This window comes from Pseudochaenichthys georgianus, chromosome 17, assembly GCF_902827115.2.
Source record: "Pseudochaenichthys georgianus chromosome 17, fPseGeo1.2, whole genome shotgun sequence".
NCBI classification, from domain to species: domain Eukaryota; kingdom Metazoa; phylum Chordata; class Actinopteri; order Perciformes; family Channichthyidae; genus Pseudochaenichthys; species Pseudochaenichthys georgianus.
In genome coordinates, this window is record NC_047519.1 from 5,578,611 (window position 1) to 5,602,789 (window position 24,179).

The window sequence follows — 24,179 nt, forward strand, 5'->3', positions numbered from 1 at the left end:
GGGTAGGACTGCAGGATAACCTGGGCTGGCCCCTCTGTCCCAAGATCGTCAGGCGCAGTGGCATTAAGAGGTGGAGCTGGAGGCGGCTGTTGACCCATTCTAGTGCTTATTGTGGAACAAGATGCTCCGGCCGCCGCCGGGACATCTTCTCTGGCTAAATCCCTCTCTGGAAGCTCGGCCTCCACCAGTGTGCGAACTATACCACGGTCTCCGGGGGAGCCGGGATTTTTTTTTTTTTTGCGGCGGGGGGGGGTAAATGCTGATCCGTGCATTAATAGCAACAGCACAGACATAGGCCTATTATAAAGAGAAAATCTGTTGCACACGGGGTGGTGTCACAGGTCTACATGTACATGAAACGTCCCGATGGATCATGTAAATGTCAACAGATTTCCCGAGCATGTATGGGCTACGCAAACTTCAATCAACTTGATAATAAATATTCCACGGACCACCAATGTAACGTTTGACTGTTTAATTAATAAATTAATCAACTTAAAATGACTCAAATGTGATCCACTCACTACACTGTTGGCTGGTCCAGCCAGCCGGCGGCCACGGGACCACCGCAGCAACTTCGCCCCCCATCTCGAGCAGCAGGCAAGGAGGAAGAGGAAGAACAGGTGGGGTGGTCATCAGCAGCATCATCATCTTCTTCCACATCTCCTTCGATCTCTACTACTGTATGGTAGTTGTAGTCATCAAGTTAGCTTCTCTTGGCTCGTCTTCTTGTGTCTCTTCAGCCCCCAAGTTAACGTTAGCTGTCAAGTTAGCACTGACGTTAGCTCCCTCCTCTCTCGGTTCTGTTGTAGCAGCAGTCACAATGTACGATGTGCTACCACCAGCTACATTCGGTTGGTCTTCTTGATCAGGTTGTTTAGCCGTCTTTTTAAAGAAATTGCCTAAGTTGTTTTTTTCTTTTCGACATGTCAGCAGCAGCAACAATGCCTGGTAAACATGCAGTGCTAACTAAACGAGCTTGTGAGTGAGTGGGTAGTGGGTGGAGCTGCGGGCAGCGTGCAAGCAGGCGACACTTTTTTCATGAATCATAAACTCTAAATATAATTTTATTTCACTTATTTTACACCTTTGAAAAAAAAACATGCCCAAAATGGAATTTATTTGGTCATCATATCAGTATTTTAGAGAGCTCCCCCCAAATTTCACAAACCATGTTCCCAGGGGAGCTCATGTCACCACTAGGGGAGCTATAGCTCCCCCTGCTCCCCTCCAGTTCGCACCCTGGCCTCCACAATATCTTTGCTGCTGCCAGAACTACCAGCCTTCTTGTTGGACAACCACTTTCGGATATCCATCCTGACCTAAACGTGTCTTCTCTTTCTTCCTTTCTTTCTCACTGCTCTACAATCTCTTTGCTTCTTTATTCCGGATTTCCCCCTCTCATTCTGTTCTTTTCCTCTGATCTTTAATAACAGATAGTACATTATTAGATGGCTGCACTTTGGTTAACAGACTAACTTTGATTTCCTCAATTCATAAATTGGCAGGCTCTGTAATTATACCATAACCTTTTCTCCTCTATCCCTTAACTCGTCTTCCTATACAGATTGACTTACTTCATTACTATCTAATCTAGTCATGTCAGGATTAAAGAAAAATGAATCATTAATCATCATTAAATGGTTAATTTTTTATTTTCAGAATTGAATGTTCAAACCAAGGGCTAAAACCTGGCATTTCATAAAGTGACTAATAAATAAATCAAATGTAATATTGGATAAAATACTACACCAAATGGACAGACACAGATTAAAAGCAAAGTCCCCTGGTTTGTCTGCAATAAGAAAAATCGGTACCACTTTACAATAAGACCACCCTTATAAAGGGTTTACTAATAGTTTGTAATTCATTTATTAAGTTGTGAAAACTTTATAAATCATTAATAAGCTTTTATAAGATTTGAGATAAACAGGGCAACTGTGACCGGTTGCTTGCCAAATAGTAAGCCCACATTTATCTGTACTGCTAAGCCTTGTTAGAAATGTTAGTAACTCATTAATAAATGGGAATGTGTTTTACACTGTGGTGTAGTGGGCTGTCACTCAAACACTGAGTAGCCAATGGGGACGCACCCCTGAAAGTCCCGCCCACCTGGGAGGTTTGTGTCAGAATCTCAACCAAAAAGTGAAGGGACGCAAATGAGAAGAGCTGCAGCGAGAGCAAAAGTCTGATCATTGAGAAAGAAGAAACAAGAACTGCAAACACAAACCTATGTTAAAACAAAGAAAAAAGACTTACAGTTTACATGATTACACAAATGATTTGTTTGCAACTTACAGTATAGTTTTATTTTTTAAATGTATTTTATTTTGCTTGACTCGGTTTTTTTTTCTTTTAAACTCATAGTTTTGCTTTATTCTGAGAACGTGTTGCTTTATATTTATGATACAAAACTAATCCCATAATTATTCCCTGTACTTCCTGGTGCCCAAAAAGACAGGCGAATTCAGGCCCATTCTGGATCTTCGCAGCCTGAATCTCCACATTGCACGCAGAAAATTCCAGATGTTAACTATAAAACAGTTACTGGGACTGGTGCAGCCAGGCGATTGGTTCACAACCATCGACCTGGAGGACGTTTACTTTCATGTCGGGATTGCTCCGAAACAGAAACAGAAAGTATTTGCGTTTTGCCTTCCAGGGGGTGGCCTACGAGTACAACAGGCTGCCGTTCGGCTACTCCCTGTCCCCGCGCACGTTCAGCAAGTGTGTGGCCGCAGCGCTCCAGGAACAGCAACCTCCTAGAGCTACGGGCAGTAGTGTTGGTCCTCCAGCATTTCAAACCCTTAATTCAGGGGAGACATGTAATGGTCAGGAGCGACAACAGCACCACAGTGGCATATATCAACAGGCAGGGCGGAGTCCGCTCCACCGCCCTGTTGGCCACAGCGGAGAAATTGTGGTTATGGGCTTCAGAGGTGGTGTTATCTCTGAGAGCCCTCCACATTCTGGGTCTGGAAAACGCCGTGGTACTCAGAGATGACACAGATGAAGGTGGGCCAGCCCTGGGCAAACCCCCAAGTTTGGGGGGCAATCTCTCAGGAGGCAGGTGCAATCGGGGCGTTACCCACTCTGGGCCGTCCTCTCCAGGCCTGGCTCCTGAGAGGGACAGGTTGAGACAGGGTGGATTGTCTGACAGTGTTATTCAGTCTATCCAGGCAGCTAGAGCTGGATCCACCACAGCCTGTTACAGGCCGAGGTGGCTAGGATTCCAGCGATGGTGTGAGGAGCGGAGAATAGAGCCCCTATCTTGTGAGCTAGGCTCTATTTTATCCTTCTTACAGTTACTGGTGGACAGAGGGCTGGCACATTCCACAGTGAAAGTGTATGCAGCAGCCATCTCGTCCTGCCATGAGGGATTTGGCGGCAGGTCAGCCTTTCCTCAGCCACTAATGTTGCGGTTTTTACAGGGGGTCAGGAGGCTGCGCCCAGTAGTGCACGCCTCCACCCCGCAGTGGGACCTGCCCCTAGTGCTCGAGGCTCTGGTCTCAGAACCATTTGAGCCTCTAGAGCTCTCCTCCCTGAAAGCACTGTCGTGGAAAACAGCTTTGCTTCTTGCCTTAACGTCAGCCAAAAGAGTGTCTGAGTTAACTGCTCTGTCGGTGCACCCGAGCTGTTTAATGATCCGGGGTGACCGGAGCGGGGTGACACTCAGACCGAACCCCTCCTTTGTGCCCAAGAGCCTAAGGAGTGCGTTCAGGTCGAGGGCTATTCAGTCAGGGGGTTTTAATCTTCCCCCCCAGGGTGGGGCGAGGGAGGCTAAATTACACCTCCTCTGCCCGGTGCTTGCACTGGCATATTATGTGGAGCACACGGCTGCCCTTAGACGCACTGAACAGCTGTTTGTGTGCTTACTGGTTAGGAGGGAGGGGGGCTGTGGGCATCTGACCCCCTCCCCGGACGTGACGCACACATGGGCCCATAGGGGCTGGAGGACTCTTTTCCCCCTGCTTTAGGGCAGGAGGGGGGAGTCCTCCACGTTATAGCACATCAGGGTAAGCGCGTCAGGGTGTGCTCTGTCAGCCGCAGCCTCTTTTCTCTCCGAGGGAGAGGTGAGTGAGGCACAGCGGCTGCTAACCAAAAAGCCGGTGAGAAAAAGTGAGATGGAACAGTGTTGTTGTGGGACGACAGCGCGTGAGAGATATAACGAGGGGTTACTTATGGTAACCATTGGTATATAAACACAGGTGGAGCCTTCTACCTCTGGGGCCTTGTCTGTCCTATGCTGCTTGCTGAAGGGGAGTAAAGGATGGCAGTGAGGAGGCGAGGCCTCCTTTTATGCGGTGAGATGCGCATGCATTGAGGTAGGCCCGACCAGGGGCCGGCGAAAGTCTCAGTGAATGAATGCTTGCATGATAGGATCGAGGGCAGTACCCATAGAGTCCAGTAGAGGGCTCCGCCTGTGTTTATATAACAAGGGTTACCATACGTAACCCCCTTCACCACATCTAAAGAATGAGTGCAGAACATTTGATTGATTGAAGAAGTGTGCCGATTCCTCCGCTTTCTTTGCTATCATGATAAACATCAGCGCTGGTAGTCGGGAGGAAGTTTGTAATGCGATTGATTTGCATTCACTGTTTTTACGTGTGAAGGTTTCCAGAATAATTGATCAAGTTAACAGTCCTTATGTTGACGTTTGAAAGTGTAGTAGATTCACTTTTACTGTGTTTTTTTGTTATTCAATGTCATGGGGTTGAAGCCTATCCCAGCATGCAGTGGGTCAAATTGACCCTCAGGGCAACCCCGGGGATAGGCAAGCTGTGAGCAGTGGAAATACTTTTTACTGAGCTTTATTTCTTCCCTTGAGTTGGAAAAAAAACTAGAACAGCAGCAGGGTGTGTTTTTTCTGTACTTTTCCATGTTCTACTGTGGAGTAACTTTTAACAACATGCACTTAGACAGAAAGCTGACGATCAACATGGTTTCTCGCTGCCGTTTGTTTCACTGTAAAACTTTATTTTGATCAAATGAAACAACCTGGTAATACATCATATATGGACGGTAGACTGTCACAGCGAGTTTCACACCTCCAAAATGACATTAAAAAACAGTGAAGCTGACATATAGATTTTTTCCCCTCCAAGATTATCATCATGGTGTCCTATACATATTTGGTACAAAAAGAATGAATTACGAGAAAGAAAAATAAATGTGAACACTTTTGTTTTAAGTCTTTAAAGCAGACCACAGTCACAAAACACAACTGCAACAAACTGCTGATTTTACTGGAACCGCCAACACACACAATACACACTCCTGAAATCAACTCAGGGTAGCAACACGTCAGAATCAGTACTTGACCCTGACTTCATACGGTCACCCCTTGATTGAAATATGTTATTTCAGCACAGCACCGAGGTGGAATGTTGAGATGTTGACCTTTTGGCTTCAGTGGTACTTTGACATCAATGCACATGCTGAATGTGCAGCCTTCTAGTGTCATCTATTACAACATTAAACAACACAACTTCATGTGTCAAAGCCAGAGACAAGGGTGTTCTGAATACAACTGAGCAAATAAATCAGTACATGAGCAAAGCAGTTGTTCTTTTTTTCTTTCTCAGACGCAGAAAGTGAAAACATTGGAGAAAGCAGGTAGAAGCAGGAAATAATAGTTGAAAATAAGGTGACCAGTCATTGTAGGACATTCAAGCTGCAATGCTGACTGGGAAGTAGAGCTGTCACTGTGTCCATGTGTTCACATGACTTTGAATCAACCCACAGAGGATTAGTTGTATGTCTCGTGTAAGGCAGTTCCATCACACCTGCTTGAGCACGTTACCTATCACAACAGTTGGTTTCATGACTATCTGCTGAGCACATGTTGTAAGTTACCTACAGTATTGTCGGTGTGAGACCTTCATGTATTGCTTTTTTGGTAATTAGGAGTTATCAGAGCTTTAAAAGGAGCTGGAAGGTAGTTTCAACATACATTTGAAATATTAATCTCTTGGTCACCTCTTGGATTCCTTCTAAAGCATTAGCTAGCTGCGTTAGCTAACAGATTGAGTGTCGCAGATGGAAAGCAACTTAGTTTTCTTTTGAATTGTTAGTGTGTGTTTGTGTCAACCTGATGAATGAATATTCTCTTTTCTTGTCTGGTCTCCACCAACTCCTGAATACATGTTGCTCTCTTCGGCAGCAACAAGCTCCACATGAGGTCAATGAGAGCTTTGAGACTCAATCATAACAGTAATACTGCAGGCCTTAGACTCAAAAAGTGTTCTGAATATGATAGTGACAGCTCTACTGTGTAGGCAGTGATTCCCCAAATCCTTCCTGTCAATATTAAACAAGTTCTTAATGAAAATATATATTTTTTTAACATTGATCAACAGACTTTCTGTAGCTATCTGAAATGTCATTCCGTTATAGAAAAAAAAGTATATGTATAGAATTTAGTAGTTCAACCACATTTTTGACAAACTGAACACTTACTCAAGAAAATGTAGAAATGATGCCAGGAGCATTTACCTTCTTCATGTGTGCGGCACACAAAGAAAACCAATCAAAAGAAAATCAGTGCATTGAGTCATATGAGTTGTCCTCTTTTTACTCTGTGTCCCGAAGAAGGCGATTTTCAAGCGAGGATCCTTCACAATGGCTCCTCTGGAATGGTCCTTTTTTACAAGACAGTAAAAAAGAAAGAAAGCAATCATCAAGAGTCATTAGACGCCTCCAGTCTCAGCCAACCTGCAGGCATCCAGCCTGAAGGGCAGCAGAAGGGCACTTAGTCAAAACAAAGAAAAAACACCTAATAACCCTAACTTGTCTTCCACACACTTTTCACTTCATACCCGTAGAGGTAAGTGTGTGGTCCATCCTGAAATAACTACACAGGGGTTATGTTCGCTGACCTGGTTACCAACACTTTCCTCAATCTATGTTCCCTTGTTCACCACAATAAACACTCAGGAGCCTGAACGTATTTTAAGTTCAATTATATACAAAATACAGTCCAATTTTGATTCAAGACTCAATTCAAAGCTGAATTGAGTTAATTTACATTTCTTTATCCATTAGTCCACCTCTCTAAAATCAGACATAGGACTTTAGTTCCCTGTTGACTTGGTTAGCTCCATTTTTAGATCCATGAGCAGGTACAATAGGTAAGCATCCAGTGGCATTATTCGATATCCCATTAATTAACATATGCCAGCACATCTGTTCCTTCACCATGTGGATTGTGTCCATTGTATGTTTTAAAAGTTCTCAGATTTCCTTAAAGCTCATTAATAATGTTCATGGTCTCTAATATTGAGTTTGTGGCAGTAAGACGTTGCTCTCCTCGCCCCTTATTGGTCCAAATCTTTCCTGAAGCAGGGAAGGGAGTGTGTGTTTGTGGTGTGTTAGTTATGAGAAGTCACTGTCGTCGGCCCCGTAGAGGTCAGCTAGTTTCCTGAACCGGGGCCCCCAGTCACTCAGGTAGTGGTAGTCCTGCTCCCCCTCAGAGGACGCTGAGCCCAGTGAGCTCAGGGACTCTGCCACAGAGCCCGCCCCCTCGTAAGCGTAGGTGGCCAGCGAATCGTAGGGCGGTGCTGTGGGGTTACAGTCGTTCTCCAGCACCCTCTGATTGATGAACTCGCAAACGTCCCCGTTGTCCTGTGACGCCATGCTGACCGGCGGCATGATGAGGCCGGATGTGGCGGGGGCGGGGCGGCGGTGAGGCGGGTAAAGCAGGGTATCGGTGGGGATGATGTCCCGCCGCTGTTTGGCCGACTCCTCTAAGGCGGCAGCTGCGTCCGGGTGTCGCAGTGCTCCGATGTCGAAGGCCTGCGTGTCCTCCTCGCCGCCGCCCTCGTCGTTGTAGCTCACCACGTTGTCCCGGACGTCCTCCTTGGAGATGATGAGGGGCTCCTGCTTTCTTTGGCGCTTCAACGCCGTGAACAGAACCACGATCACTGAAAAGACAACAGAAGAAACATAAAGGATTAGATCAGGGGTGTCAAACATACGCAATTTTTACACTTAGGAGCTTAAGTTCAAAAGAGTTTGGTTTGGTAGAACCCTACTGTTCATGCATTGCCACAACTTTATATATTCTGTATGTACAGTTCAGGTGGTCAGGATTACTACACATAAATGAATGTACATTTAAAATACTTTCTATATGTTGACAAGTTGTTTTGATCATTAAAGGGGACCTATCATGCAAAATGCACTTTTGTACGTCTTTTATACATGAATACGTGTCCCCGGTGTGTCAGGGAACTCACCAAATGTCAGAAAACACAACCCTCTCTCTTTTCCTCCATACCCAAATCTCTAAAAACGGGCCTGCAACGTATCTGATACAGACTGATCCAGATTTGAAATTGTTCTGACGTCAGAAACGGGGAGCTCCGCCTATATGGCCAACTCTCCACCTATCAGGGGAATGGGGGGTTGGGCCACGGCCATTGCCGCTCGAAAGCGCTGGAGACGCTGTAGTACATATACCAGGCCTGTAAGTGGCGCTGTAGTCTGCCCCGTCGAGGCAAGCACTGTAATTCTCTCCGGTTTGCCACCAGCAGATGACCAACACCCACCTCTCCGCCTCTTCCAAGGGACGAGGGGACCGTGCGGCAGAGTTTCAGTTCGATTGTTTTCCGCCGCTCAACATGTACGTTAAAGTTTAAATCTTCCGGACAAAATTAGAAAAGTGCCGGACAACAGTCTTCTTTGTCATTTATTAAGCTTTTTTTTTCTTTGGGTGCCCCTCTTCTGAGAGCCCAGCAGCTGATCTCAAAGTACGCTCCCCTCTCCTGCAGGGGGCGTGGTCAGCTGCAGCTCATTTGCATTAAAGCTGCGTCACAAAATCAGCCCCTGCAAAAACGGGGCTGGAAAGAGCAAATAGAGTGAAATGAGGCATGGCTAAAATGCATGATCTGTTTGGTATTTTGAAAGAAAAACTTTGCAGACATGTTTTATATAGGTATGGCCCTAAAATATATGTTTCAAATATAGCATGATAGGTCCACTTTAAGTACAATACTATATTGCTCAGTTCCAGATACCGGTGACTAAATGTTTTGTGCCTTTGTAGATACACTAGGATCTAGGATTTACATGTGTAAATGATCAACTGAGGCATAATATTGTTGAAATGGCACTTATATTTCTTAAGAAATGTCAGGTTGTTCATAATATTTTGTAAAAAGGTAGCTCATTAAATGTGAACATTTTCAGAATCTACCTTTTTGCACTTAAACAAAGGGAAGGAGTTAGAGTTGTCGTTATTTAGAGGTTATACCGGTTCGGCCGCTTGAGATCAAATTGAACTGTATGTGGCCCCTGAACTAAAATGAGTGTGACTAGATCCTCTCGCAGTGAACATACATTAATAAAGACGGATGTTAAATCATCGTGTTTCCCCTTCTATGTAGCTTTGTTTGTATTGACCATGACAACATTGAAGTTAATGGCTCAGGTCTGGAATCGGTATCAAGGCTACAATCACTTTTCTACACCGCCCTTTGATTATTTCATTTTGTCACGTTGTGCGACTCATTGTTTGTTTTTACCACATATCCAGAACCGTTTTAAACCACCCTTTGGTTCACTTTGTTTGTGGCAATTGTACGGAAGTTACTACTGTAACATGAGCTTCCAGTTTCAGAGGCGTGTGATTGGAGGTCGTCTGGTTGCCTCTCCCTTGCATCAATGGTCATTTACATAATGTCGAACCTTTTTCATCTTGAAATGTAATACCATGGAGTCTTCATGTTTTCAATAATGAAAATCCATGCTCTGGGAGAAATTGATTACATGTTGCATGATTATGTGATCGGGATTCAAAAATGTATCCCCTTATAGTTACATAAAAAAGGATGTAATCAGAATAAACGTTTTTAAAGTAGAGATTACTAGCAGATTACAATGTTACAATTCACTTTAAAATAAAGATATATTATATGTAGACGTACTACCTGAATTTTATTTTGGTTTTCATTCTGGCTATTTTAATTCCTCTTTATTCAAAATATATATATTTTTAAATGCAGTAGCTGAAAAATAGATTTAATTTAATTCTGTACGCCTAGCTCATCATTTCAGAAGACACATTTTTTAATCCTAAATATCTTGGTTTCTTCTTTTCTAAGGTCACACAGTTATGTTGTCTTACATAATACACTAAAGTAAGAAACATCTTATTGATATCTATTCTCTCTTTTATTTATTTGCATTGCATTTGCTATTGAGGTAATCCAAAAGTAACGTAATCATGTTACATTACTTTTATATTCTGATACTCAGATTAGGTTACTGATCACTTGTTTTACAAAATAATTGCAATTTTAAAAGATTACATTTTTAAGTAACCCTCCCAACCTTGCTCATGTCGCCCTGTCTTATTCCCACTGTATATGTGAATGGGGCTGCTTTAGCAAGTAGAAGCTAAGTGTTAAGATAAGTCAAAGTTGAACCATGTGAGTCCTTGATGGATGTTACAAACAGAAATACACAGCGTGGGTAAAATGTCACGAAGCATTCTCTTTCAAAAAACTATTTGTCTATAAACAGTGATTGTTACAATACATTTTAGAAATAAAGATCAATATATTACAGGTCCACATACTGCCTGAAGTTCAGTTTTTGGTTTTCATTTAAATATATTTCTTTAAATGGTGGACACCAGTTTTATTATTCAAAAATACTGTCTCTGCTTTTAATTCATGTATTGAACTAAAACAGTATGTGTTATCTTTACTATTCTGTAGGCCTAACCTATGATTTAAGACAGTGCTTCTCAAAGTGTGGTCCGCGGACCACTGGTGGCCCGTGAGCGCCCCCTAGTGGTCCGTGAGTATATTGGTACCATTTCACATTTTAAATAAATTAATAAATTAAAGTTTTACACACTCTCGCGGGAATATCTCCGCAATGGAGCGAGCTTAAGTTTCACCTTCGATTGTATGATATAGCCCAGCGCAACACCTTCATCATCACACATGTTGCCACTGGTTTGTACCATTTTCAGGCGATTTGTAATCTGTTCTAGAAAAACGATGTGATTTTGGATATTTGTGGAGTTAGGTGGTCCGCGAGTGTTTTTTTATTGGTTAAGTGGTCCTTGGTATGAAAACGTTTGAGAAACACTGATTTAAGAGGACGTGTTATACTTAATACATTGGTTTATTTTCTATATTAAGGTTACCTAAATACACTGAAGTAAATTTATATTTAGCTCACCCAAAAGTAACGGAAAGTTATTAGGTTACATTACTTTTATATTGTGATACTTGGATTTCGCTATTGAATATATATCTTTAACAGTTAACTAGTAATTGTAAACACATACATGTTTTAAGTAACCTTCTGTGATGGGGTCATCTGGAGAGGGTGTGGCTGTGCTGCATCCAGCCGCATTGATTGCAGTAACTCAGGGCACCTGGGTCTGGTGCCCTGCAGCTATTTAAAGCCTCTGCTCCCCTCTGTCGTGCCCTACAGGCACCCACTTTTGGTTGAGTATGTTCAGTTGCTTCACTTTGTGCACTTCAACACTCTCACACTCATACATGTCCATGCAATCCTCACCCTGCACTTACACTACTGATACCACTGACATCCACACCTCATGCTTCATTTGGTTTAGCACTTAATTAATTTGGCTAATTTTGACCACTTGCTTTAATAAACATATTTTGTTAAACCATTGATATGGTGCTTCTCCTCTTTGTTGTGGCCTTTTGAGCCAGGTCATACTGTAACAAACCTGTGAATATCATCCTGTCGAATATATATATAACAAACAGAAATAGACTGCGTGGGTAAACATGTCACTAAGCATTCTCTTGTTTTCAGCCAGTGATTGTGTGACTGCTCAGAATATCTTCTGAGTGCAGATGGGCTGCTCTGGCCAGCTACAGGCACACAGGATGGAGCCTTTAATTTCAGAGAGGGCTCAGCCATAAATAATCATACAGAACATTTGATTGGCTAAGCTCATGCAGGCCAGTTTGAATTTAAATCAAGTCTGAGCACAGTGGCAGCAAGAAAGAGCAGAGGCGGAGTTAAGGTCAGGGAACTGAAATATCCAATAATGCTACACAGAGGCTCAGCAGGAAGTGCCTGCACAGAGCGTGAGATGAGAGAACTCCACATGCTGAGAGAACCACTGTAGGTGCAAATAGAAATACAGAGCTGTATGGGATAACGTACATGTAGGCTACAGAGGATACACCGAGAACTAAACGATATCCTGATTGAGGTTATGATGATTACATTCATATGCATATCAGCACTGCTAAAAATACTAAAGCTTAAGGCTGTATTTTGATTACCATGGTACATATAATTCCACAGGGTTATTTCTCTAAGGAACCACACTGAGACTGGCTTCATCATTTGCTCTTCTTTCCACATCTAGATACACTTATTATTTTTGGGACATTTAAAGGCGCTATCACACATTTTCTTAGAAGTGTTCACACATACAAATGTGAAGGATTTGTTTGTGCAACAAGGTCGGGAGGACTACTTTAAAAAAAATGTATGCTGTTATAATTACCAATACAACATTTTAAATCAGTAACCTAACATGAGTATCACAAGATAATATAACCTGATGACTTTCCGTTACTTTGGATTACATCAATATCAAATGGAATGCAACACAGAAATAAAGATTTCATGTAAAAGGATTACTATTCAGGATATACAAAAGGTTGGGTAACGCCTATTGCCCGAATCTGCTGTGTATTCAACTAAAACGGAGCATTTTCTGTCAGCTCTGATTTTATTTCTGCTGTTTTGACCTGCAGTGTGTGCTCATGTGTTTCAGTGTGGTGTGCACATAGGCTGCTGCCGGAATCTGCTGAGTGAAAGACAGCTTTTCCCATCAATACAATCTGTTCTGATCCTGAATATCTTGGTTTCTGCATTGTTCTGTTGTCTTACGTAATACACTGAAGTAAAACAATCTTGATGGTATATATTTCTCTTGTATTTATTTGCATTGCATTTGATATCGATGTAATCCACAAGAAAGTAATGAGGTTACATTACTTTTTGTTCTGAGACTCATAAGTTTACTGATTACACTTTTTGTACACATTTGAAATAGTATTATATCATGTTGTCTTGTATAAGCAAACTGTATAATACCTCATCATGCGGTATTTATTACACTGAGATGTATTGCATCACAAAGTATCGTGTTGTGTTGCAGTGTATCATAAATGACCATAGTGTATCTTATAGTGCTGAGTCGTCTCATTTAGTTCTCTCTCCTGAACAACAGAAAATAGATCCGCTAACTGGAGGTTGTTCTTAAGATGTAAGGTGTGCCACATTATTAATCTAGTGACTCCCTGAGAAGCCGGCTGACGTACAGAGTGTGTGTGTTGAGCTTATCTCCTGTATGACGTGTGTATCTGTATCATGACCTCCTGTATGGTGAAGTGGTCATGTGGTCGTTCCCGTCCCGTGTGCGGCCTCGCTCCATCTCCCTCCCAGCAGCCTAATGACTTCCTGTGTTTGCTTTGACAAACAGTATGTGTTCAACTCTGTAGAACATTCTGAAAGTGAAATGTTGTTGGTAACTTTTAGATATCGGAGTAATCCTGGCCATTCAAATGAGTCAGAAAAAAAGAGAGAAAAGAACGAAACAGACTTTTTCTCCCAAACTCTGATTGGCTTCCAGCGTCTCCGGTGTGTGTCCACTAAGCCTGCGCTGACTGCACTTTCAGAAGCATACATATGTATTCACTTTGCCAGCAGCCCGCTGACCTGTGACCGCTGCATGAATGAGAGGATAAGTGGGGATGTGGTGGCAGATGAGACGCATTCACTTCCATGTGAAGTTTGATTCTGATGCCGCGGCACACTCTCCAGCAACACTGCTCTCCATCACAGCGAAGGAGAATGGCCGGCGGCTGCTTGTGTTTTCATTCCGTCCAAACGGAACAGCAATGGGCGGTCAGTGCGATCCCACATCGTGTGTGAGGGTACACGTCACCTCATTTCTGTCACAATTGATTTGCTGCTATTTTTAAGAGAGTTACTTTCCCCCCCTTTAATATTATCATTATCTTCTTACAATCTAAATAAAACACTGGAGAGCATAAGACATGTCCCCAATGACTCGTGATTATGGCAAACGGATTTGTGATGTATTGAACTTTAACAGCAGTCCTCAGAAGGGATGGAAACACATATAGTGGGGAGGGGGGTTGTTCATCTTTACTATTGGACATTTGGGAATGCTTATTTTAAGTTTCGGTTCCATTAGTTTTTAATATTGTTTAAGACTTTTCATATATTTTGCATGTGCTGCAATTGAAAAATAACTTATGTTTTACATTGCTATAAGCTAATGGTCATTTACTCAAAATAATATGTATGAATGTATGTATGTAAGGTGTGTTTGGGAGAGAAAGTCCCTCTGGAGGGAACACAGGAAGTGTAGCCTTTGCAGACCATTTACATGCACACAAACCTGTAGCACACTAGAGGAGAGGAAACGAGCATAGTAGGGCCTCTTTAACATTATTTATGACCCAAACTGAACAGGACGATTTAATAAAGTTAGACTAAAGCATGTTTTGGTGCACTGGTCCATCCCAAAATAAAATACAGAGTTAAATCCCAAATCAAATGGTATTGTACATGTTGTGATTGTAACCTTGTATTAAATGTCTGTCAACGTGTTTCTTGTCGTGTCCTTGTGTCAGGCTTGTGAAGTGGAACTATTCTAGGAAAGAAAGAGTTCCCTGCAACAACACAACATGCCACTGACACCTCCACTAACATGTCCTCGCCCTCCCCGTGGAGCCCGTCTGGCTGTACTTCCCGTACTCACTCAGCAGTATGATGGCGCACAGGAGGATGGCGATGAGCGCGCCGGTGCTGAGGCCCGGGGAGCTGCTCAGGGCCTCGGCGTTACACAGCTCCATGTTGCCTTCACGGTCGCAGGTGCACACCCTCACCGTGAGGGTGCCGGTGCTGCTCTGCATGGGGTAGTCGCCGTCTGTGATCACCACGGGGACCAGGTAGACACTCTGGTGGAGGCGGCTGTAGCTGGCTCTACGGGTCAGGATGCCAGCAGTGTTGTCTGAGCAGGAGAGAGAGATGATTGGAGCACACATGCAGTGCACAGCAGCCGGCCAATACAAACACAGGTGGTAACAAAACAACACGGCAGAAGTCCCTGATTACATCTTAGTGAGGAGGAAACACATGTGGATGCATCTGGAACTAACAAGCAGGGCTGGTTCAGAGAAACAATACGTATAAAGAGAATGTGCCACGGGACGCTCTGATATTTTATTTTCCTAATGTTGTCCGAGTCAAATTGAGTTTTACAATATCAAATCTCTGTTGATTATGTTACTTGATAACACTCAACATTTCATTGCAGAAAAGAAGCTATTTCTTAGCAATAGTGAGTTAAAGAGTGCAAATAAGACGGCCAAATAAGACGGCCAATTAAGAGCGAAATATAATAGAGCAACATTAGAGCACTTAAATAAGAGTTTAAATGAACAACAACATTAAGAGAATGAATTCAAAGCGAAACAACTAAGAGCACAAGTAAGTGTTTTTTATTTTGTAATTTTGAGAGTTTTTCCAAGGTGAGATTTTTTGTTAATAAAAACGTATTTATGACTTAAGTCCTGTGGCTGCTTATTATTTTGGACTGCTTGTTGTCGACCCTGCTCCATAGTGGAACGCTTGGAAGCCATTATAGTCACTTTCAAAAGTCATTGTCATTTAAATGTCAGTTCAATCCAGAGTTGTTCAGCACCAGACAGCCCACGTGCGGCTGGATGGTGTGTTGAGTCATTCAGAGGAACATTCAAATGCACGATTTAAGTTGATCCACGAAATTGACCCCCATTTTTGAACATCATGGTAACAAACAGATTAGATTATGAGATTTATACTGATGTGTTTTATTTAGTTTGTTTATTGAGAAATAGGTTCTGTTTGTCATGTATGTATTTATTCAACAATCCTCCACAAGACCGGTTCAAACTTTTGTTTTTAATTTGTTTCACTTTCCTGCAGAGCCCTCAGCGTGTCTGTCCTTGGAAACACTGCTGGTCGATTGATGTGACTTCACAGGGACAACAAGACTCACTGAACTAATAATAGTCCGCCACACAACATCTCCATAGTAACTCAGCAGATGCAAGCTGTTGGTGGGCTTTAGAGGGGCTGCTAGGTGCATTCTGTTAGCTTTGGACAGAGCCAGCCTAGCTGTTTCCAGTCTTTATGCTTAGCTCAGCTAAGCTAAGCTAACCAGCGGCTGGTGGTACCTGCCAACCCAGTCTCACGGCATTTCGTGTTCACCAACACGATTTGTAATCTATTGATTCGTGTTCACCAACACCATTTGCCCCTTTTTTTCGTGTTGCACAGCACGATTTTAAAAGCAATGTATTTCTACTGCCTGCAGCACGTCTTTTTCTCCGGTCGGGTCGTGGGAGACCGGAAGCTGTGTGGTTCATAAAAACATGTTCTTACTCAATATCAAGCCACAGTTATTGCTTTTATTTTAAATCGTATAATTTCGGACTTTTGTTGCCGTCTGTGAGGAAAATAAACGGGGCTCAGAGCCTCAGGATACGGAAATCTGTATTTTTAAATATTTTTGTCCTTCTAATTTGTTATTCTTTTCAAAATAACACACTGTTATTGTCACAATTCACATGTTAGGTCACGTTTGTAGTTTTGTCTGTGTTGGTGTTTTTCTTGTCTTTGGGTTTCCTGTCTTATTGTGTTAAGTGTTCATCCCCGTTTCCTGCCTGTCTGCTTTCTGTCTGTTTCCCTCCCTGATTACCCGATTGTGTTCACCTGTTGTCCTTGTGTTTCTCCTCCCCTGCCCGGCTGTTTCTCGTTGTCATGATTACCCCTTCTTGTATTTAGTCTTGTCTCTGTCTGTGTTCAGTGTTGGGTCATTGTTTGTTGGTGACGGAGTTCACCGGAGAGTGTTCTGTTCTGTTCTGTATTTGTCATTTATCCTTTATCCTTGAAATAAAGGGTTTCTCAAAAGTTATCTGCATTTGGGTCCTGCTTCCTTCACTCATCCGTGACAGAATGACCCAACCAGAAATGGACCCAGCAGACGATCCTTTTGAGGTGGAGCTGCAACATTTTTCTTTTCCTTTGGAATGTTGCCACGATTGGTGGAAGGAAGCGTCCAGTGTTCGGCTGAAGGAGGCCGCCCTGGTAGAGGCGCACCGGTTGGCGATGGAGAAGCCCGACTTGGTGGAATTCTTACCTGACTGGATGTTGGACTTCCTCTGGAGGTGTGATTTCCAGCCTGCTGACTACAGACGTCTCGGAGTGGTCCGTCTGGGGTCAACCCATGCTTCTGTCCCAGTTCCTGCTCCTATTCATGAGTCTTATGCTGGAACTCGTCAGGCTTATGGAGGCCCACGGAGCATTCAGGCGGCTGCTAAGAGGAGTCGTCGCAAGGCCAGACAAGGAGCCCGGGCCCCAGCAGCCATGGTCCCAGTACAGGCGCCAGCAGCCATGGTTCCAGCCTCAGTCCTGGCCCCAGCAGCCACGGTTCCAGTCCCGGCCCCAGCAGCCACGGTTTCGGCCCCAGCAGCCACGGTTCCAGTCCCGGCCCCAGCAGCCATGGCTCCTGCCCCAGTGCAGGCTCCCACAGCCATGTTTCCGGCTCCAGGGCCGGCCCCAGCGGCTATGGTCCCGGCTCCGGGAGCGCCCTATACGGCCGTGTTTCCGGCGTCGAAGCTGGAGCTTATAGACAGGATTCTGGCTTCAGCAGCCATGTTTCTGGCTGCAATTCCGGTCCCTGCAGCCAGGGTTTCGGCCCCAGTTCTGGTCCCAGCAGCCATGGTCCCGACCCCAGCTGCCTTGGTTCCAGACCCGGATCTGGTCCCAGCTGCCACGGTCCCATCTCGGGTTCCCTCCTCTGGTTCCTCCTCGAGTCCCCTCTCTAGTTTCCCTCTCGAGTTCCCTCCCGAGTTCCCTTCTCTAGTTACTCTTTTAGTCCCTCCTTTAGGTCCCTCCTCTAGTTTCTCCTCTAGTCCCCTCTGTAGTCCCTTCTCGAGTCCCCTCTCTGTTTCCATCTCCAGTTCCCTCTCGAGTTCCCTCCTTTAGTCCCTCCTCTAGTCCCTCCTCGAGTCCCCGCTCTAGTTTCCCTCTAGAGTTCCCTTCTCTAGTTACTCATCTAGTCCCTCCTCTAGTCTCTCCTCTAGTCCCCTCTTTAGTCTCTGTTCGAGTCCCCTCTCTGTTTCCATCTCAAGTTCCCTCTCCAGTTCCCCCTCGAGTCCCCTCTCGAGGTCCCTCCTCGAGTCCCCTCTTTAGTTCCCCTCTCAAATCCCCTCTCAAATCCCCTCTCCAGTCTCCTCTCGAGTCCCCTCTCAAGTCTCCGCTCGAGTTCCCTCTCCATTCCCTATTCAAGCCCCTACGCAAGTGTCGTTGGAGGTCCCGCCGTCTACTCCCCTGCCGGGGGTCCTGCCAACCCTGTGTCCTGTGCCGTTGGAGGTCCCGCAGAATACTCTTCTGCCGGGGGTCCTGCCAACCCTGTGTCCTGTGTCGTTGGAGGTCCCGCCGTCTACTCCCCTGCCGGGGGTCCTGCCAACCCGGTGTCCTGTGCCGTTGGAGGTCCCGCCGTCTACTCCCCTGCCGGGGGTCCTGCCAACCCTGTGTCCTGTGCCGTTGGAGGTCCCGCAGAATACTTTCCTGCCGGGGGTCCTGCCAACCCTGTGTCCTGTGTTGTTGGAGGTCCCGCCGTCTGCTCCCCTGCCGGGGGTCCTGCCAGCTCTGTGTCCTGTGCCGTTGGAGGTCCCGCCGTCTACTCCCCTGCCGGGGGTCCTGCCAACCCTGTGTCCTGTGCCGTTTGAGGTCCCGCCGTCTACTCCCCTGCCGGGGGTCCTGCCAGCTCTGTGTCCTGTGCCGTTTGAGGTCCCGCCGTCTACTCCCCTGCCGGGGGTCCTGCCAACCCTGTGTCCTGTGCCGTTTGAGGTCCCGCCGTCTACTCCCCTGCCGGGGGTCCTGCCAACCCTGTGTCCTGTGTCGTTGGAGGTCCCGCCGTCTACTCCCCTGCCGGGGGTCCTGCCAACCTTTTCTCCTGTCCCGTTGGAGGTCCCGCAGAAGACTCTTCTGCCTGGGGTCCTGCCAACCCTATATCCCGTGCCGTTGGAGGTTCTACCGGGGGCCCTGCCAGCCCCATGTCCATCACCGGTCTCGCCGGGGTTCCTGCCAACTCCTGGTCCTTTTCCGTGGGGGATCCTGCCGAAGCCTGCCCGACCGGCTCCGGTTTCTGTCCGGCCGACACCGGGTCCTGCCCGGCCTCCTGATCCTGTCCGGTCGACACCGGCTCGAGCCCGGCCCCCTGAGAGCCGCGGTCTTCGCCCTCGAGCCCGGCCCCCTGAGAGCCGCGGTCTTCGCCCTCGAGCCCGGGCCCCTGAGAGCCGCGGTCTTCGCCCTCGAGCCCGGGCCCCTGAGAGCCGCGGTCTTCGCCCTCGTGCCCGGCCCCCTGAGAGCCGCGGTCTTCGCCCTCGAGCCCGGCCCCCTGAGAGCCGCGGTCTTCGCCCTCGAGCCCGGCCCCCTGAGAGCCGCGGTCTTCGCCCTCGAGCCCGGTCCCCTGAGAGCCGCGGTCTTCGCCCTCGTGCCCGGCCCCCTGAGAGCTGCGGTCTTCGCCCTCGGGCCCGACCCCCTGACTCTTCCTGCCGTTGCCTTCGCCCTCGGACCCGGGTCCCTGACTCTTCCTGCCGCTGCCTTCGGTCCTCCATGGTCCCCACCTTGGACTCTGTTTTGACCCCGGGCCGTCCGCCCGAGACCCCTTCCTGGTTCTCTGCCTTGTCCCCGGGCAGTCCGCCCGAATCCCCCTTTTTGGACTGTACCTTGCCCCCCGGGCCGTCCGCCCGAGACCCCTTCCTGGTCCTCCGCTGTGTTCCTGGGCTGTCAGCCCAAGACACGTCCTCCGGACCCCCTCCGCCCACCCTGCTTGGGGTTTTGGACTTTTTTGTTTTTGTTTTTTTTAGGGACGTCTGGAATCCGTCCCTTGAGGGGGGGGGGTTCTGTCACAATTCACATGTTAGGTCACGTTTGTAGTTTTGTCTGTGTTGGTGTTTTTCTTGTCTTTGGGTTTCCTGTCTTATTGTGTAAAGTGTTCACCCCCGTTTCCTGCCTGTCTGCTTTCTGTCTGTTTCCCTCCCTGATTATCCGATTGTGTTCACCTGTTGTCCTTGTGTTTCTCCTCCCCTGCCCGGCTGTTTCTCGTTGTCATGATTACCCCTTCTTGTATTTAGTCTTGTCTCTGTCTGTGTTCAGTGTTGGGTCATTGTTTGTTGGTGACGGAGTTCACCGGAGAGTGTTCTGTTCTGTATTTGTCATTTATCCTTTATCCTTGAAATAAAGGGTTTCTCAAAAGTTATCTGCATTTGGGTCCTGCTTCCTTCACTCATCCGTGACAGTTATTTACTCACCAATAACACACAATTATCCTTGCTTTTATTTATTGGTTTAATTCTATAATCTCTGGCTTTTTTGGCATCCGTCAGGAACTGAATTTCAAAATAAAAATAACCGGAAACAGACGTAGGCCTATAAGGGACATTTTGAGCATCATTGCGATTGTCAACATTTCTGAGTTTAGGATGGCAGAAGACACTACACTACCCATAATCTCTAATGTGAAGAGAAATTGAAGATGTTGTTTAATTGTTGATATATTTATGATCCACGTCAAGTATTCAGTTTCGGCGGCATTTTCTCAGTTTTTCCAAAGGTCTTCTCATCAGGGCTCTCTAAATAAAGAACTACGGCAGATCTGTAATATGTAATGCAGCCGAACCGTGTATTACAATGCCGTTATGTGATGACTTTCAAAGAGAAAAGCAAGAGCACTCGGAATTAAGTATTTTATTCTTTTAAAATGTTTTCCGGATTTCATATCATATAAACACCAAATCCCAGCATGCATTGCGGCTAAAACATCCAATAAACGAGCTTAAAACCATAGCTGAGGATCTTGGGTAATCGCTCGAAATGCCTACGTCTGTTTCCGGTTATATTTATTTTGAAATTCAGTTCCTGACGGACGCCAAAAAAGCCAGAGATTATGGAATTAAACCAATAAATAAAAGCAAGGATAATTGTGTGTTATTGGTGAGTAAATAACAGTGTGTTATTTTGAAAAGAATAACAAATTAGAAGGAAAAAAATATTTAAAAAATACAGATTTCAGTATCCTGAGGCTCTGAGCCCCATTTATTTTCCTCACAGACGGCAACAAAAGTCAGACATTATACGATTTAAAATAAAAGCAATAACTGTGGCTTGATATTGAGTAAGAACATGTTTTTATGAACCACACAGCTTCCGGTCTTCCACGACCCGACCGGAGAAAAATACGTGCTGCAGGCAGTATAAATACATTGCTTTTAAAATCGTGTTGGTGAACACGAATCAATAGATTAAAAATCGTGTCGGTGAAGACGAAATGCCGTGAGACTGGGTTGTACCTGCATATCTAATTCACAAAAGAGTAGTATCCATCGAATATGTTTTTACCAAAAACGTAAAACTGCACCTTTTGTCATGAGCTACGTGTTTAACATGTAATGCTTGTTGCATCATCACAACTGTATATCATTACTTGAGGCACTTGTATGGAATGTGTGTAATGAATAAGCATCTGTCAGGTGCTGGCTACCTCCGTTGTCTCGGACGGTGAAGTTGCTACGGTGCGTCCCCTCAGGATCCAGACTGAAGAAGAACTTGTGTCCCGTCGACGGTTCATCTGCGTCCACAGCACTCACTGTCTGGATCCGCTGTCAGACACACAACACATATTCATGAACATCCCAATGATGTGAGGTGAGAACAGTCAACGAGTGACTCACTGAGGACCTGACATGGACTCATCACACAAGCACTGTCACCACAGCAGCCATTCTTCCTCTGCAGGCTGCGGAGGTTCAACATGGACTCCAGGATACTCTGCAACTTCTACAGGTGCTCCATAGAGAGCATCCTGACCTTCTACAGGTGCTCCATAGAGAGGATCCTTCTACAGGTGCTCCATAGAGAGCATCCTTCTACAGGTGCTCCATTGAGAGGATCCTGACCTTCTACAGGTGCACCATAGAGAGGATCCTGACCAGGTGCATCATAGAGAGGATCCTGACCTTCTACAGGTGCACCATAGAGAGCATCCTGACCTTCTACAGGTGCTCCATAGAGAGCATCCTGACCAGGTGCTCCATAGAGAGGATCCTGACCTTCTACAGGTGCTCCATAGAGAGGACCCTGACCTTCTACAGGTGCTCCATAGAGAGCATCCTGACTGGCTGCATCACGGCCTGGTAAGGCAGGGCAGGACGCTACAGAGTGTGCAGAAACAGCAGAGCACACCAGGACGGTGCATTGAGAGGCCAAAAGTACTATTTGATGTATTTTCTTACTTGCTAAGTAGATGGTGTGTTGCATTGTGGGAGAGGCCTGAGACTTCAGATTGGTATTGCTAACAACTACGCTGTAGCTGCAGGGCATATGAGAAATACAGCTTTGAATCTTTGTTACACATTAGTTTTATTGAGCTTTTATCCAACGGGACTTATAAGTGCAATAAACCATAAAGATAGCCATGCAGAACAACAAGGAGAGTGCAGATTGTAAGTGAGGGTGCTTAGCTTCAAACAGACTGAACTCCCTAAGTGCATATTCATTACATAGCATAATGAAATCAAACACTGGAAATGGTTGTAATGTTTTCATTTCTTTGCTATCTTTAAGAATCTCAGATATAACATCATTTACTTTTACTAAATAATTGGATATAAATAATGGTTGGAGTGTTTGTATCGAGTGAAGTGGATTTCGCTGCAGTCGTTTAAAACGTTCCTCTTTTCCCAAAGTGTAAACGTGTCACCGTTGGGATCCATCGTGGCTGACTGAGCACAGCTGCTGTTCTCTGTGAAGACGCTGAAACGTTCTTTTTACAGCTCGCTTTCACATCTACAGGGCGAGAGCTTCATGCTCCAAACAGAGAACATCGTGCAGGATCACTTCGCAGCCAACAGGAACGGACAGACTGAATGTCGATGAGTTTCACATCAGGATGAACACCAGTTCAACAGAAGCCATTTCAAATACTTGATTGGCTTTAAATGGTCTAGCTGTTTATCAGATTTGCTTCTAATTTAGAAACCCTATAGAAACCCAGGTCTTCTGGTGCTGTCCTTTTAATCATACCTACAGTATAGGGCAGGGGTGTCAAACTCAATTTCATCGCGGGCCACATCAGCATTATGGTTGCACTCAAAGGGCCGGTTGTAACTTTAAGACTATAAAAAAATACATATATAAATATATCATATAAAATAATGTATTATATTACATCATTGCCTCTGCATTGGATTATCATCGGATAGGGTAATAACTTCATAATTAACTACGTCTGAAAGCAGAAGTCTAGGGCAAATAATTGCAAGTCTTTTCAGTGCGTATGTCCCAAAATGATTTAAAAAGAAAAGCCAAATTCTGGAGAAAAAATAAATAGAAGTGACATTTTGAAATAAAAATCTAATTCTGAGAAAAAGGAATTCTATGAAAAAATGCATATTTTGAAGAAAAAAAGGCAAATTCTGAGAAAAAAGTCATATTTGAGATGCATTGTGGGACATGTAGTTTATGGGCAACGTGCTTCTGTAGTATGTAACCGTATAATAATAAACATATTATATTCTTTGCAAGCTCTTGTGGGGCCACATAAAATGAAGTCGCGGGCCGAATGTGGGCCTTGAGTTTGACACCCCTGGTATAGGGAAACAAAGGCCCATGGTGAGGCGTGGATTTATTATTATGGCCCACGACTGTGGAGCGACTTCCCAGAAGACCTCATGGCAGAGAGCGTTCATACTTTTAAGAGCAAACAGGACCAAACATTCACATTTTTTATTTTATTAATTTTTATTTGTATTCTTAATCCATTCTTATTTTATGATTGTATTACTGTTTACATTGACTTCTGTTGGAATTCATGTTTTTTTTAATCAATCACAAAATTATATTTAACTCCATTTGTTACCTGGGAAGGGGGGCCGGTTGTATTTTTATTATTATTATTTGTTTGTTTGTAAAGCACGTTATGTTACCTTGTGTGTATGAAAAGTGCTATATACATATAGTTTGATTTGAATGTAATAACAGCTTTAAACGATGGATGCATGCAGGGAACTGGACACAGCGTT

General features: G+C 45.0%; 1 protein-coding gene across 1 annotated transcript in view; it reads right to left on the reverse strand.

Annotated features, from left to right (window-relative positions):
• Window positions 1-4,959: 4,959 nt before the first annotated feature.
• Window positions 4,960-24,179, reverse strand: part of LOC117462703 (cadherin-6-like) — a 107,773-nt gene continuing 88,553 nt past the window's right edge. The window contains exons 10-12 of the mRNA XM_034104982.2: window positions 21,641-21,758; window positions 14,807-15,058; window positions 4,960-7,925 (exon numbers count right to left, since the gene is read on the reverse strand). Of these exons, the coding sequence (XP_033960873.1) occupies window positions 7,378-7,925; window positions 14,807-15,058; window positions 21,641-21,758 (918 nt within the window). The 3' untranslated portion in view covers window positions 4,960-7,377. The remainder of the gene's footprint in view (window positions 7,926-14,806; window positions 15,059-21,640; window positions 21,759-24,179) is intronic.